The sequence below is a fragment of the Saccostrea cucullata genome, unplaced genomic scaffold, assembly GCF_032062105.1.
Source record: "Saccostrea cucullata isolate Sc308-1 unplaced genomic scaffold, CSIRO_AGI_Scuc_v1 ctg987, whole genome shotgun sequence".
In the NCBI taxonomy this organism is placed as follows: Eukaryota; Metazoa; Mollusca; class Bivalvia; order Ostreida; family Ostreidae; genus Saccostrea; species Saccostrea cuccullata.
This window is the reverse complement of record NW_026925310.1, coordinates 1-15,689: the sequence shown is the minus strand read 5'-3', so window position 1 is coordinate 15,689 and position 15,689 is coordinate 1. Positions and strand designations below refer to the sequence as shown.

Below are 15,689 nucleotides of genomic sequence, written 5' to 3'. Positions count from 1 at the left end.
ACAAACTTACTCGTATATAATAAACATGGCTACATTGGATGCTAATATTTTTTTAGAATAAGGTTCTTGAAGTCCTTTGTGTATTTTCCCCAAATTGTCATGATTATTCACTGACAGCTTTCCCTTTTATTTCATTTTTTTAAAAATCGTATTAACCAAGTCTACTAAAAAGGGAAGAAAAGATAATCGTTTCTTCTTATCATATAAAAACAAACAATATAGTGAGAAAATAAAACATAACTATAAAGCATATACTATTCACAGCCATTAATTGCACGCCTTTTACATTCACCTTGTTTGTTTACAATTATATAACGCGCCTCCCTCGATAACGCGGGGCAAAGTCGGTCACCGGAATCAATCGGCGTGTGATCCAGCGACCCACAGTCATACACAAAAGAAACCACAGAATGGTTAAATTAATTTTGTTAACTAATTGATGAGTGGATAAATATGTTGAATCTTTCAGATTATTTCATAGTATCTTTGACTGATTATGTCGCTAGTGCATTTCATTCAATAATTTATTAGCTGAGTTAAATGAAAGTTGCATATAATTATTTTTTTTAATAGCAAATGTTTTTCTCGATATCAGGTCATGATCTGTTTTACTTCAAACATCATCGAAAAAATGCTACTTTGATTGATTTCTACTAGTCAGTGATAGATTTTTATCTTAAATGTACATGTATATAAGTCAATATACACTGTGCGTTCTTTTGTCAACGTCCTTAAAATGTACAACTGTATACATCCCAAATATACAAATATCGAGCGTTTTATCAGAATACATCAATACAAAATACCACATTCACACGCGCTACCAAAGTATGTAGATTGAGACACACATGCGTAACTTATTCCATTAAGCAACTAATTAACCTTGAACGAATGATTATTTTCCATTAAACTTGTAATTTTTTGCGAGCAGGTTTCCGTTATTTTTTCTTATCAGCTCTCGCATTGCTTAAGGTTTTACGGAGACATATAATGTACATGCATGCAAGTACACTGAACATGCACGTTTTATAACTAAAGTATAATGCATATGCAAGAGTGCCCAAATATACGCATGTAGAGCCTAATCTGCGTTTGAAATACAGACATTAAAGTGAACTAATTATAGGTCCGCGGAGTTGATTATGAGTTGTTTTTATAACGGGTAGCCCATCCTGGCCAGTCATCGTCACGGTTTGTAACATCATAATTACACAGGTAAATACTAAGGTGTCAATCTATATATTTTCACCTTTTTTTCCCCCATAAAAAATAAATTACCGAGAGATGTGTTGTTTTCTCTTATCATATATCAATTGACAGCATTTATGAACAGCTGTTAAAACACAGGCCTGTGTAAACGGTAAATCAAAAGAAAGGAAATCTGCGGTATGAAAAACAGAAAATATATAATGCCTCATTCTCTGAAGATTACGTTGTCTTCCGATAACTAAAATAAATTAATGTCCGTCGAATTTTATTTTAATCAGAACATTTACTGATGTGTACCTGTAAACGCAGTTGAAATCTGCTACTTGAAATCTTGAAATCTAATAAAATTCAGATTTTTGACCATTTCTTTATTTTATCAAGATCGGTTGTAAGAGATAATGTAGGAGTATTAATATCAGTGTCCACTATTGCAAACAATGATGTATCATCCGCGAATAATCGAATTTCATTATGTATGCCCTGTTACGACGCACTATAAAATTTTTTTTTCAAAATTTAGGACCAAATCAACACACACACTTTGAAAAAATAAAAAATTCTTTTCAAAGTGCGTTGATATCGACCATATTAACGCACTTTGAAAAAAATGTATATGCCTTGGTCAATATTCTTGAAAATCTTAGGTATGATAAATAATTGAACCTGTTGGATAACTTGTCGGTCATAAGGTCACTTTTGGACGTGAAAGTGAGCGATTTCGATTTTTCCATACATTGAAAATTCTTTCTCTCTTAAATGTTTTACTGAACTATTTTTTTTTTACAGTTTTCATTTTATGTAAACTAAAATTTATTGAAAAATTTTAACGTCATACCAGTTATATTGGTGTGTAGCATAGGCATCTATACGGGGGGGGGGGGGGGGGGGGGTATAACTCAGTTACATGTAGAAACAAACCATTCAAGACTGAGTATTCAAACTTCTTATGGTGATACATACTTATGTAAGTTGTTCAACTGCATCAGTATTTTTTTTTTACTTTGACCTCTCCTGTAACCTTGATCTCACTTTCTTTAAGTTAGTAAGTTAGTATTTAGCTCAGTTTTGAAGAAAGCATTTATATTTCTACTCAACTTCATATGCTGATACACACTTTTGAGAGCTGTACAAACCTTAGTCCAGAACAGATGCTCTAACCACTGCGCCACATGGGCGGTGCTCAGATTTGAAGAATTCATTCAAGACATTTTTATCAAACTTTAGTATGCTGATACATTTTAACCTTGCACTTTCCTGTGACCTTTACCTCACTTGTCTTTAATTTGCATTTTGCTTAGCATTAAAGAAACCATTTGAGATATTTTTATGTAAGCTTATGCATTATTTGAAGGGGATTTTATAATCTATATCCATTTTTTAAGATTTCAATTTTTAAGAAACTATTCAACATATTCTCAACAAACGTCATACACTACCAATACAGATTTTACTGTTGCATTATTTACTAATATACACTTGGCGGGGCATTCATGTCCTATAGATATATTTCTAGTTAAATCATTAGGTAATTCAAAGTGTTGAACCTAATAAATTCTTCCGATTCGATATATGCCAGAAAAAAATAAGGCTGAACACATCCAGTCATTCGGACGAGTCAAGGTTACTGACAGAGAAACAGTAAATTCGCTAAAGTATTTGTACCTGTGAAACATTGCTGATACATGTATATTGCAGGGTGGGACATGACCTTGACTCAAGTTCAAGGTCACTAAAGATAGGATGTTTTGGCTGGATTCATAGACTAAAAGAATATCTAAAAAACATATGTGAACTTTTCCAGTCGGTAATACACATATTAGATTTTTATAACACAGTTTGTCATTGCTTGACGAAAGGTCATTTAGAAAGTTCAAGGTCACATACATTCCTTTACAGTCTTTTTCCTGGCGAAACATTGTAAGTTGCTTCCTTTAAAAGCCTTTAGGTTGCTTACTTGTATAACGTTAGAATGTGGCTTGACCTAGACTCAAGGTTACGTCTTCCTATTCGTAGCTCCAACGGAAGACCTATTCGTTGCTTTGCAACGAGCTCGGCTCTAGTTATTTTTCTTCTTCTTCTTCTTCCTGGGTACTTTTTTGTCCAGGAATGATCTTGTAAACTGTTCATCCGATGTAGGTAAAACCTTTTTAGGGTTAGTAGACATGTTATATAGATTTGCCTAGTCAAGGTCATTTTGCTCGCACGTGCTTGCAAGAGCGAGCACGTGCAATACGTTAAATGACCAATATAATGGATATTGCTGTAACTTTTCTTTTTTTTGATGAATTTTTTTTAAAACTCATAATGTAAGGATACATTAGTAGTATAGACAAGATGGCATGGTCAAAATAGCAAGATCTCACGCGCATGCACGTGTGCTTCGCTCTGATTGGCTGAAACTAAAGTCTCAATATCTTTCTTGTTTCGTGTCATAATCTTTTGAAATTTTGAACATAGACCTACATTATGAAGATCTACAGCATGATATATAAAAATGTTCATGAAAGCATGCGCATGCGCACGTGCTGCAATCTGGTTGGCTGAAACTTTAAATGGCTATATCTCCTTTGTTTTTTGACGAAATGCTTTGAAATTTAAAACATTGTCATGCATTAGGATATCCTAAAATATGATATAGAAAAAAATTCATGAAATCACGCGCATGCACGTGTGCTGCAGTCTGATTGGCTGAAACTTTATATGGCTATATCTCCTTTGTTTTTTGACGAAATGTTTGGAATTTTAAAATATAGTCATTCATTTAGATATTCTTCAATACGATAAGGATAAAAATATATGAAATCACGCGCATGCATGTGTGCTGCAATCTGATTGGCTGAAACTCCCTTGTTTTTCAACCAAACAGGATGGGATTTAGAACATAGATAAATATAAGGGACTCCTACAAGAAGGTGTAGTCATTATGCACGTGCGTGCATGTGAAATCAGTAAAATTAAAAATACACTCGAATGAGTGTATTTTTTTAATACTTTTGGATTAAATGCTTTGATATTAAGTATATTAAAATTTTAGATAGTGTAGACAAGATTATATGGTCGTTACGCACAAGAACACGCGTGCAATGCCTATTTTTAAATATATTTTGAATTTTTCTGGGAAGACCTTGATTAAGTCTAAATTCCATAAAGTATTACTTATTTAATAGAAATTACAGGGAATATGGCACCAAAAGGGAGTTGGGGAGCATTTGGGGAACATCTGTAATGGTCCCCGTTACAATTAGCACTAGTTTTAGATTGTGTCACAGTGAATTCACATGTGAGGTATGAAGCCGTAGCACCAACTAGTCAAAAGTTAAGGCCCACGGTTTAAGTTTGAAAATTTTTGATAAATGTGGATCAAACTTCAAGGTCAAAGTCAAAAGGTCAAATTTGGCGGAACCAAAAGAAGGACCTTGTCACAAGGAATACATCTGTGAAATATGACAGGCATAGCCCCACCAACTCAAAAATTATGGAGAAGGTTATAAAGTTTTAACAGACCAACAGACAGACAGCAAAAATTATATACCCCGAAACTCCATTAATGGGGGCTTAAAAATTAAGTCTGCATATGTACAAAATGTTTACATAATACTGTAAAAATCTTCATTTTAACATGCAAGTATCTGACTCTTAGGCTAATGTCCTATTTTTTTTTCTAGGCTGGTGGCTCCAGTGCGCTTTTGATGGATCTAGCTGCCAATGAAAAATCAGTCCACTCTGACTTTTTTAATGGTATGGTATATTAATTAATCCACAATGAAATTAGATTTATTAATTAAGTATGATTATGATTAGTAAATTGAAAAAATATATATTGAAAATTGTCTCAGATATGATTTGAATACTTGATTTACCTTTCAAGTGTAATCAAATTTTAAAGATTATTTTTCATCAAATTTCAAACATTTCTATTTAAAGAAAAAACAGATAAAAGCAAAACAAATCATAAAGTAAGAAAAAAAAAGTTGTGTTTTTTGAAACAATAAATTTGATGCCCACTGTAATGGCAGCTTTTGACAGAGATTAAATTTCCTCAAATGCAAATCAAACTCCATGGTCAAGAGATGAAAAATGGTGTTACCCCTATGAAGTAATTGTCATAATAAATATAAAGTAATACCTGTGAAATTTGAAAGCACTAACATTTCAAAAGTTATTGTCAAGGTTAAAGTTTTTGAAATGTGTTTCAAGGTAAAAAAGGTCAAAGCTGTTGCCCAAGTAAGGTCTTTTCACCAGGAACACACCTGCAAAATATGAAGGCCTTAGAAGTAGTTGTGCAAAAGTCTATGGTTAAATTTCAAAGGTCAAGGTCAGAAATATTTATATCCACGAAAAATGTTTTGTCACGATTAATACGCATGATGGATGATGTGAAGTATTCAAAGTCCTGGAACATGTTCTTCAAAAGTTATATACCAAGGTCAAAGTATCTTAAATTTTCTTGAAAAAGTGGGTCAAACTTCAAAGTGAGGGTCAACAGGACAAGTAAGTTACAATCCAAAGAAAACCTTGTTACACATGTGAAATATAAAAACTACAGTTCCAATCAGTCAAAAGTTATGGACAAGGTCAAAGTTTTTGCAGGCAGACAGGCCATATAGCATTTACTGCAGTTAAAGTTTTATGCATTATGTAATAGAAGATTTGCGGTTTATATATTTTGCCTTGTCTTTTTGTCTGTCTGTTTGTCTTGGAGTTTATAAACTTTCACCCTCTGGTCAGTATAAACGATCATACAGGGACATCAGTGTTCCACAAACACAAATTGTTTTAATTATAAATCATGGGTATTATTGGTACATAAAACTGCCTATGCATTTTATATGTGATGAAAGTTTTTTATTATAATACTGAGCAACAGAAGATAAAACACTTTCAGTTTAACAAAACCCATCATCTTGTTTTGTTTGTGCTGAACCTAGAATGTGGTTATTGTAATTTTGATCAGTTAGAAGTTGTAAAGAATGAATATTGATTTCAATGTAACATGCTGTCTTAAGGCAGGTCCATACTTTTACGGATCCGGTTTTAATTTTACACACCAATATAAAATTTTGATTATCCTTGTCTATTGAAATAAAATCTTTTTTGATGATTGAAAATAATGTAACAAGTATATATTTGTTTATGTTAGTGTCACTGTGCACACAAAGCATTTAATTTACATTATTTATAGGAATAACCACTTTGCACTCTGTCCATAAGATCTATATGTAATTTAGTACATACACAGACAGAGAATTTTTAATTGCCATTATGGACCTAAAGCATTTTTATTTTTTTTTAAATAAACTTACTTGAGATCTATTTATCTTTAATTTTTAGCCTATATCATCTTTTTAAATTTACTTTTTTATAAGTTTTACGAAGAACGATTGAAAAAAATAGATATTCCAAAAATGGGGGTATAGGTGTTCAAAAGGCTGTTTTGTAAAATTTTTCTGGTCAACCATAATAAAGTATGTTTTTTTTGCTAACCTTAGATATAATTCTAAATAATTGTAAAGAAAAAATAGCATATAAACATACAAGATTTTGAGGAATATTTAAATTAAAGATATTTTGAGCTTTTTCTCTGAAAGATTTTGACAGAATCAACATCAATTTTTTAGTGTTTTCAAATAGAAATTTCAAATATTTTCTTGACAAATGAATATTTATGATTTTCCTTAGTTTTAACCATAATTGGACGGGATTTGGTACATAGCTAAATAGAATATGATGTTACACTTCTATATATTGAATTTTGGCTGTTGAATTCTTAGAGGTATATACTCCGAGGCATGTTGCATGAAAATTAACCTGCAAAGATATGTTTTTTATGGGTGTTTTTGTTAGATTATGACTTATTCAAGATTTTCAAATTGAAAAATAAACAGTTTGACAGAAAATTCTGAAAGTACGGACCTACCTTAAGAAGATTTGTTGTGGATTGATAGCGTGGCCTTGAACATCAGTGTAACTTGGATATAAAGGAGAAATTCTTAAAATCTCAGTTTTCTACTTCAGCTCTCTTTGGTTGTTTAATTATTCTAAAAGTAGAAAGTTACTGTTATTTGTTATGTAAATTTAAATTTTGATTGTTATAATTTTATTGATAGAAAAAAAATAGACATAATTATTCTAATATTCATTTGTAACATTTTTGTCCATCATGTAAATGTGGGATACTCTGATTTTGAAATTTTAAATTAGGTCCCAGGGACTTAAATTAAAATAAGTGTGGTCTAATTATAGGAGTTCAAACTACAATTTGAGTTATATAAGCAGAACATCTTTTGCATGATGGGCATGTTTAAAGTAGAATGTTTTGATTTGCATTTAAAGATTTGTGGAATATTAATCTCTGTTCCAGAGCTTTCTCACAAGGTAACTATTATAAGTCACTTGGTTCCTAATGAAAATTAATATTTACTTATAACAAATTAATTAACTTCCAACATGTCCAAGATCTGACATATACATGTAATTTTTAGGTCACCTGAGTAAACTCAGGTGACCTATTGCTATCTGTTTTCGTCCGTCGTCGTTCGTCGTACGTCGTACGTCGTTCGTAAACTTTTGAACATTTTCAGCTTCTTCTCTGCAACCACTGAACCAATTTCAACCAAATTTGGCACAAAGCATCTATGGGTAAAAGGGAACAAAAATTGTGAATTTCATGATCCCTGCCCCCCTGGGGCCTGAGGGGTGGGGCCAAAACCACTAAAATTAATGCAATCTTTGAAAATCTTCTTCTTTACTCCTGGACATCAAGCAGTCAAACTGTTTGCATGATTGTAATCAGCAATGAGTCCTCTACCAAAATTGTGAAATTCATGGCCCTGGGGTCAGGGGTTCTAGTGATAGGGCAGGGCTAAATAAGTAGGTAGTGATAATGCATTATTTCTTTGAAAATCTTCTTCTTTGCTCCTGGGTATTAAATAAACCAACTAAGTAGTTAGTTATGATGAGCAAGAGTGCTTCTACCAAAATTGTGAATTTTATGGTCCCAGGGTCAGGGGTTCTGGTGTTAGGGCGGGGCTCTCTTGATTATATACATTGAAAATACATGATTTCTTTGAAAATCTTCTTCTCTGCCCCTGGGTATTAAATAAACTAACTAAGTGCATAGTTATGATGAGTAAGAGTGCCTTTATCAAAATTGTGAATTTTATGGCCCCAGGGTCAGGGGTTTTGGTAGGGGGGGGGCTTTATAGATTATATAGTAAAAATACATGAATTCTTTGAAAATCTTCTTCTCTGCTCCTAGATATTAAATAAATTAACTAAGTGCATAGTTATGATGAGCATGAGTGCCTCTATCAAAATTGTGAATTTTATGGCCCCAGGGTCAAGGGTTCTGGTAGGGGGGGGCTCTATAGATTATATAGTAAAAATACATGAATTCTTTGAAAATCTTCTTCTCTGCACCTAGGTATAAATAAATTAACTAAGTGCATAGTTATGATGAGCATGAGTGCCTCTACCAAAATTGTGAATTTTATGGCCCCAGGGCCAAGAGTTCTGGTGTTAGGGGGGGGGGCTCTATTGATTATATAGTGAAAATACACAAATTCTTTGAAAATCTCCTTCTATGCTCCTAGGTATTAAATAAAGTAACTAAGTGCATAGTTATGATGAGCATGAGTGCCTCTACCCAAATTGTGAATTTTATGGCCCCAGGGCCAAAAGTTCTGGTGTTAGGGGGGGGGGGGGGCTCTATTGATTATATAGTGAAAATACACAAATTCTTTGAAAATCTCCTTAGATGCTCCTAGGTATTAAATAAACTAACTAAGTGCATAGTTATGATGAGCAAGAGTGCCTCTACCAAAATTGTGAATAATTTTATGGTCCCTGGGTCAAGGCTTCTGGTGTTGGGGGGGGGGGGGGGCTCTATAGATTATATTGTAAAAATACATGAATTCTTTGAAAATCTTCTTCTCTGCTCCTAGGTATTAAATAAACTCACGAAGTGCATAGTTAAGATGAGCAAGAGTGCTTTTACCAAAATTGTGAATTTTATGGTCCCAGGGTCAGGGGTTCTGGTGTTAGGGTGGGGCTCTATTGATTATATAGTAAAAATACATAAATTCTTTGAAATCTTCTTCTCTGCTCCTAGGTATTAAATAAACTAACTAAGTACATAGTTATGATGAGCAAGAGTGCCTCTACCAAAATGTGAATTTTATGGTCCCAGGGTCAGGGGTTATGGTGTGTGGGGGTGGGGGGGGGCTCTATTGATTATATAGTGAATATACATTAAATCTTTGAAAATTTTCTTCTCTGTCTCTGGGTATGAAGCAGATGAACTACCTAAATAGTTATGATGAGCAAGGGCCCTAATCTTGCAAAATTTTGAATTTCAAGGCCCCAGGGTCAGGGGTGGATGTGGGGCTCTACTTATATACTGAAAATGAATTAATTGTTTGAAATCTGCTCCTTTGTATTTATAAAACATTTATTTATTTTTTGATAGGCAATTTTAACGGTGCCTTTTTAAAATTTGTGCAATGTGTGGACCTAGGGTCAGGGGTTTATTTCACAGTGTTAGGGGCATTACTGATTATTGCTGAATATTACTGATTAGTTGGAATGCATTTTTTTTCCCCTACCTTGCGTATGGGTATTCAGTACCCCTGCGAGGTGATCATGAATAATTCATGAATTACCTTGAATTTTTCATGAATTTTATTCATGAAATGTTCATGAAACGTTCATGAAGATCCTATGAACTTATTATTGGGCATATTTAAATCAATAAACCAAGCTAAGCAACTGCTAAGTGTATTGTTATGATGATCAATGGTGCCTCTTTCAAAATTATGAATGCCATATAGCATCTGGCTTAAAACATGAATCAAATTCAATAACTGGAAAGTTGTTGCAGAATGCTCAGGTGACCTATAAGGCCCGTGGGCCTCTTGTTGTTCTAACAATTTATTTAAAAAAGTATAGTGTTAAAAAAAAATGACAATCAAAATTGTTGATTTGGTGATTCAGAACCATTCTCATACCCATCAGTCACAAGTTGACAATTAATTTAAAAAAATTGACATATTATAGGGTACTAGTATACACTACTGCAGTGCAAACTTCATAATATTGAACTTTGATAAAATTGTTTGTAACATCACATGAAGTTTAACAGTGCCATTGATTCATCCCCACTTCCCTTAATGTTCAAAGGTTTCTTTATCATGTTTATAGAGGAAACCTAGCTACAGAAATTCCATCAGCCTAAAAATCAATTTCTACTTTCATTTTCAAAGCATGTGATAAGTTATCTGTCAATGGACCAATCATGTGAATTACAACTGATACTTCCTCAATAATATATATATATACATGTATGTAAGATATTATCAGGATTATCAACAACTGTTTGTTATGTACAAAAATATGTATCAATCAGCTCTTACAAAATAATCAACAAGCTCAACCTAGATATAAACCAATTTAAATTATGTAAACAGTACAAATGTACAAGTACACTTATGTTTTGAAAATCTCTTGACAGCTGAAAATATTATTATTAATTTTTTATTTAAAATAGGGAAAACATCTGGTTAATAAGATTGCTTATATTTAACATGTTCATTAGTATCTTAAATTGGAAAGTGCATTTTTAATAACAGATAAAAAAAATAGAGAGAGCTTTCACTATTAAAAAAACATAAATTATGAAAAAGGCATCTTCCTGTTGTTTACAAGTACATGTAGTTCATACATAATTGTATGATCTATATACCATAAGAAAGACCACCTGAGTTAGACAACCTCTCAGGCTTGTAGTATATTGGGGTGGAGGAAGGGAAACATCCTTTTCCCACTTTCTTCCGAAGAAATCTTGGTTCTGTAGAAAATGTACATTGAGAGGCTTATTTTGCAGTATAATAGTCAAAACAGGGTAATATGATGTGGTTTGTAATTTTAATGAAAAAAGTTTATATATATCTTTCCCCCAATGTATCTCTCCTCTAATAGATTGAGAAAAGCTTGGGGCTTAATTTCATATTTAACATGTGTGCATTAACTTTGATGGGACATTTTTTTACTTGAAATTTGACAAGAGCATTTTTTTTTCTAAATGTGCTATAATATTTGTTCCCGCGACCTTGACCTTCACGTTTGACTTAAGGAGGCTGGGAGGTCAACAAATAAATCATCAGATATACACTGTAACTTAATTTTTGAGATATGATATCTTTAGCTGTCAACCATCATTTGGCAAAGAAAAATTTCATGCATTTTAGTTTAAAATTTCATCCCTTTTATACATCTTTATAATGGAGCTCTTCTTCTACTAGTAGTCTGAAATATATAACGTTTTCCAGGCTTTTTTTTCACGATTTTGATGCCAAGAAAACATCAGAACAAAAACTGGAAAATTCGCCGTCTCCAACTGGAATTTATTTTCGATACTTGCGAACCGAACTAAATGCCGAAATCAGAAGTTAATTATCAATAGCACAATGCTTCTAGTACTCACCAATGAAAAGAAAATATCACTGCACATTTCCTTACAGGAGTTGCAAAATTTTAAAATGCACGAAATGAAGACAAATCTCACTCAATTTTTTTCATTAAATCGTATATTTTATAAATGAACCATAAAAACGATATTGGTAAGTACTAAAAGTATTGCACTATTGAAAACTTGTGAGTTTGACATATGATTCAGTTTGCAATTATCTATAAAACCAACCCGAAAATGCCGCCTCCGGTTGGCGGCAAATTCCCAGTTTTCGTAATGGCACATTACATGTAATTATATATAAATCGTAAAAAACCTGGAAAACGTCAGATATTTCGGACTATTCTTCTATAGAATATCAATAAAGTCGAAAAATGGACACAACCACCGTGCCCTCTTAATTATACCCCCGCTCCGAAGGAGAGGGGGGTATACTGTTTTACCCTTGTGTGTCCGTCCGTCCGTGTGTCCGTGGAGCTGTGTGTCCGTCCGTAACAAATTTTCGTCGCAGTTTTCTCAGCAAGTACTCATCGCAGATGCTTGAAATTTTAACACAATCTTCTCTGAGGCATGCCATATGTTGGGATACATTTTTGTTAAAATCTGATGTCAACTTCCTGTTTGTCTGTGCATCTGTCCGTTTCATACATAACAAATTTTTGTCGCAGTTTTCTCAGCAAGTACTCATCACAGATCCTTGAAATTTTAACACAATCTTCTCTGAGGCATGCCATACGTTGGGATACATTTTTGTTAAAACCTGATGTCAACTTCCTGTTTGTCTGTGCATCTGTCCGTTTCATACATAACAAATTTTCGTCGCAGTTTTCTCAGCAAGTACTCATCGCAGATGCTTGAAATTTTAACACAATCTTCTCTTAGGCATGCCATACGTTGGGATTCATTTTTGTTCAAACCCGATGTCAACTTCATGTTTGTCTGTGTGTCAGTCCGTTTCATACATAACAAATTTTCATTGCAGTTTTCTCATTAACTATTCATAGCAGATGCTTAATTTTAGTACACTCTTTGTTGAGGAAAGCCATATGGTGGGATTAATTTTGAAATGAATCTCAACTTCAAAATTTTCTGTGCATCTGCCTGTTATTGAACTTGTGTAAATTAACATGATAGTTGTTGATTTACATCAGAGCGGGGGTATTACTAGTGAGCATTGGCTCACAGATTTCTTGTTTTCAATCATCGCATTATTGTTGCTATTGGCATCCCCATCCATTAAGACACCGAAAGTGGGGGTCACGATTCTTAGAAGTTGCTCATTCCCTTTTTTTCGTCAATTTTTTTTTTCTTCAGGTAAAATTTTTATAGTTGATTTTTTTTCTGGTTGCCCCCAAACGATATTAGTGCCTGTCTGTTTGCCAAGTGTAGGTTATTAATAATTATTACATTTTCAGATTTTGAAGATCTGTTTGATGACGAAGATCTGTCCTGAGTTTTAATGACGTCATCAACCCGGGACACCCCACATTTAAGAAACTCTGTGACTAGACTCTCAATACTGAAATAGCTCAACAAACTCATCACAGACAGTTATTGTTGTGCTGTGTACATACTGTTTGTCCATAAATGCATTCGTTATATTAGATGTTTTTAACCATTTCATTTTTAACATGTTTGAAACGTGGAATAAATTAAAAATAGCTAAAATGGTCATGTGTTTAATTTACCATCAGTTAACAGCAACAGTTTTGTTCCATAATCAAAACAGTTCCACAATGACAAAGATACTGTTAGGCGTAGATAAACTCATACAAAGCAGTGATTTATTCAATGTTAAACAAAGATCACTTTTGCACAAGTGTTTTATAAATACATTGTACGCACGAGGTACGTGTGATAAAGGCGTTTATTGAATCGAAACAGTCATATTGCACTTCACTAATAATTCAATATTGCTCAAAATTTGTATACGTGATATTGGTTATAATTGGTTATTATACCGGTCTTTTCAATACTAGTAGAATATTAATCCTCCCATATCCAGCCCCCCCCCCCTCCCCCCTGAATTTGAACTCTAGGATTCTCCCCCGATGGGAAATCTCACTAGAGACAAAAATCCGATACACCAGAAATACATGTACCAATACTTATCTCAATGAATTGTTTAATATATGTTATTGACTTTCGTAACGATCTACTGTGATTTTTGTGACACCTTATTTTGCGAGGTCCAACAAAGGTATATAAATTAAAACTTTATCAAAATGTTTGCAACTTTTTAAGTCTTTACCATGTACACTTTCGGCGACTCTAAAAGACGGACATTTTACATAAACTTTAAGTTCAAACAAACAAAAACAGTTTGACTTGGATTTTTATTACAAACATTATGGTATAAAATATGCATATATAAGACCATTAGAAATGACAAAAGCTATCGTCCTCGAACTTTATGGACAGCTCTCGTATAAAGCAAACAGATTTAACGTTTTATCTTTGAAAATTGTTAAAATTTAAATATCACATTGGCCTACATATATATTTCACTGAAGAATGTTCAAATGAAAAACAAGAATGAGATGAATTTGATTCGGTCTGAAAACTTTAAAGAACACAATAATCAATTTCACGACTATGGAATTAACAATACTCACATTATAAAGAAATCAATAAAAATTCATAATAAACATCATTCAAAATAAATATTCAAACGGAAAAAATATAAAGTACAGAAGTACTTCCTTTATTTTATCAAATCTAAAATCAATATCTCTTGTTATCAGTCTGGGTATATTTACACATTTATCTTCCTTCTCATTAATTTATCTCTTCATATTCCGACCGACTTCGTCGGCGTCCAAACACATAAGCTACCAGTACGAGGAAAATAAGTCCGGCCAGTGCCGCCCCCACTGCTATAGGTACGATAGCGGCTGTCTTCGTATCCCCATCACACTCAGTAGCATCTGTTTTGGAAAAATTGGTTTTCATTATTTCTAATTAATCAATTTACACTTACATAAATGTACATGTACCAAAAATCAGCTCAATATCTGCAAGAGTTAGGGGGGAAATTACGGAAAACCTTGCAAATGGGTCAGTTTAACAGACAGGCAGAGAAACAAATGAGGAGGAAACCTATAGTCCACTCTGGTTTACAGCGGCACAGAAATAAAAAATGACTAACTATGAAACACTGCAATACAAGATTTTCATATATCTAAACATTATTTTTAGTTGCTTTCGGTCGGGGTCAAAGCAACCAATTATTCTAAATACGTTCATTTATAAACATAATCATACCATCAAAATCTGTAGTGTTTCCTTTGAATGCCTGATATTGAAGATCCTTGGTTATCATAGAAAACCCCTTTTGAAGGTCAAAAGTAGTATCTTTGTTACACAGGTAGCTATTGCTAGCATCAGTTGTCAGCTGAGTGAGGTTAGCAGCAAGGACCGAGGCATTTTTACCGAAAACTGCAAAAAATACTACATGTAGTACACTGTACATGTATATTATGTACAAAATGCATATCTAGTAATTTTTCCTATGGAAACCTATGAAAAGTAACAACCATAAACATACATGTATAAGACCATGCCACCAGCACAAAATCATTAATTGTTGATGTGCACATAAATTGAAAAAAAAAATAAAATCACTTACGACTTTCAACAGCATCATCAAAAATATTGTTGTTGTAGTCATAATCCAGCTCAATTTGAGAGATGTGGTACTTTGAAACTTTCCCCGCTGTCAAGAGATTGCTCTCCATCCGGTCAGATGAGAAGTACATGGTCAACCTCCAGGTGTCGTAAAATCCAATAACCATTTTCTGAGAGTAATAGCCATTCAGTGTTGTGTTGCAGTCACCAGAAATAGTGTATTTTGTTGGAAGAGAAACGGATTTTGTTTTGTTCTACAATAAAAAAAAACATGCCTCAAACTGTATTTAACACGTTCGTATTTCAGCATAAATTTTGATTTGAAATTTGAATTTATGTCTTTTAACTATTTAACTACTCAAGAGCCATGGTCTGTGTATGGTAAATT

General features: G+C 33.2%; 1 protein-coding gene across 1 annotated transcript; it reads right to left on the bottom strand.

Moving 5' to 3' along the window:
- Nucleotides 1-13,983: 13,983 nt before the first annotated feature.
- On the bottom strand, nucleotides 13,984-15,550 carry LOC134268576 (lysosome-associated membrane glycoprotein 1-like). The gene is made up of 3 exons (XM_062750840.1): nucleotides 15,303-15,550; nucleotides 14,939-15,112; nucleotides 13,984-14,601 (listed from the first exon to the last, which is right to left on the bottom strand). The coding sequence occupies exons 1-3, from the start codon at nucleotides 15,466-15,468 to the stop codon at nucleotides 14,453-14,455; spliced, it is 489 nt and encodes a 162-aa protein (XP_062606824.1). The 5' UTR covers nucleotides 15,469-15,550; the 3' UTR covers nucleotides 13,984-14,452.
- Nucleotides 15,551-15,689: the final 139 nt, after the last annotated feature.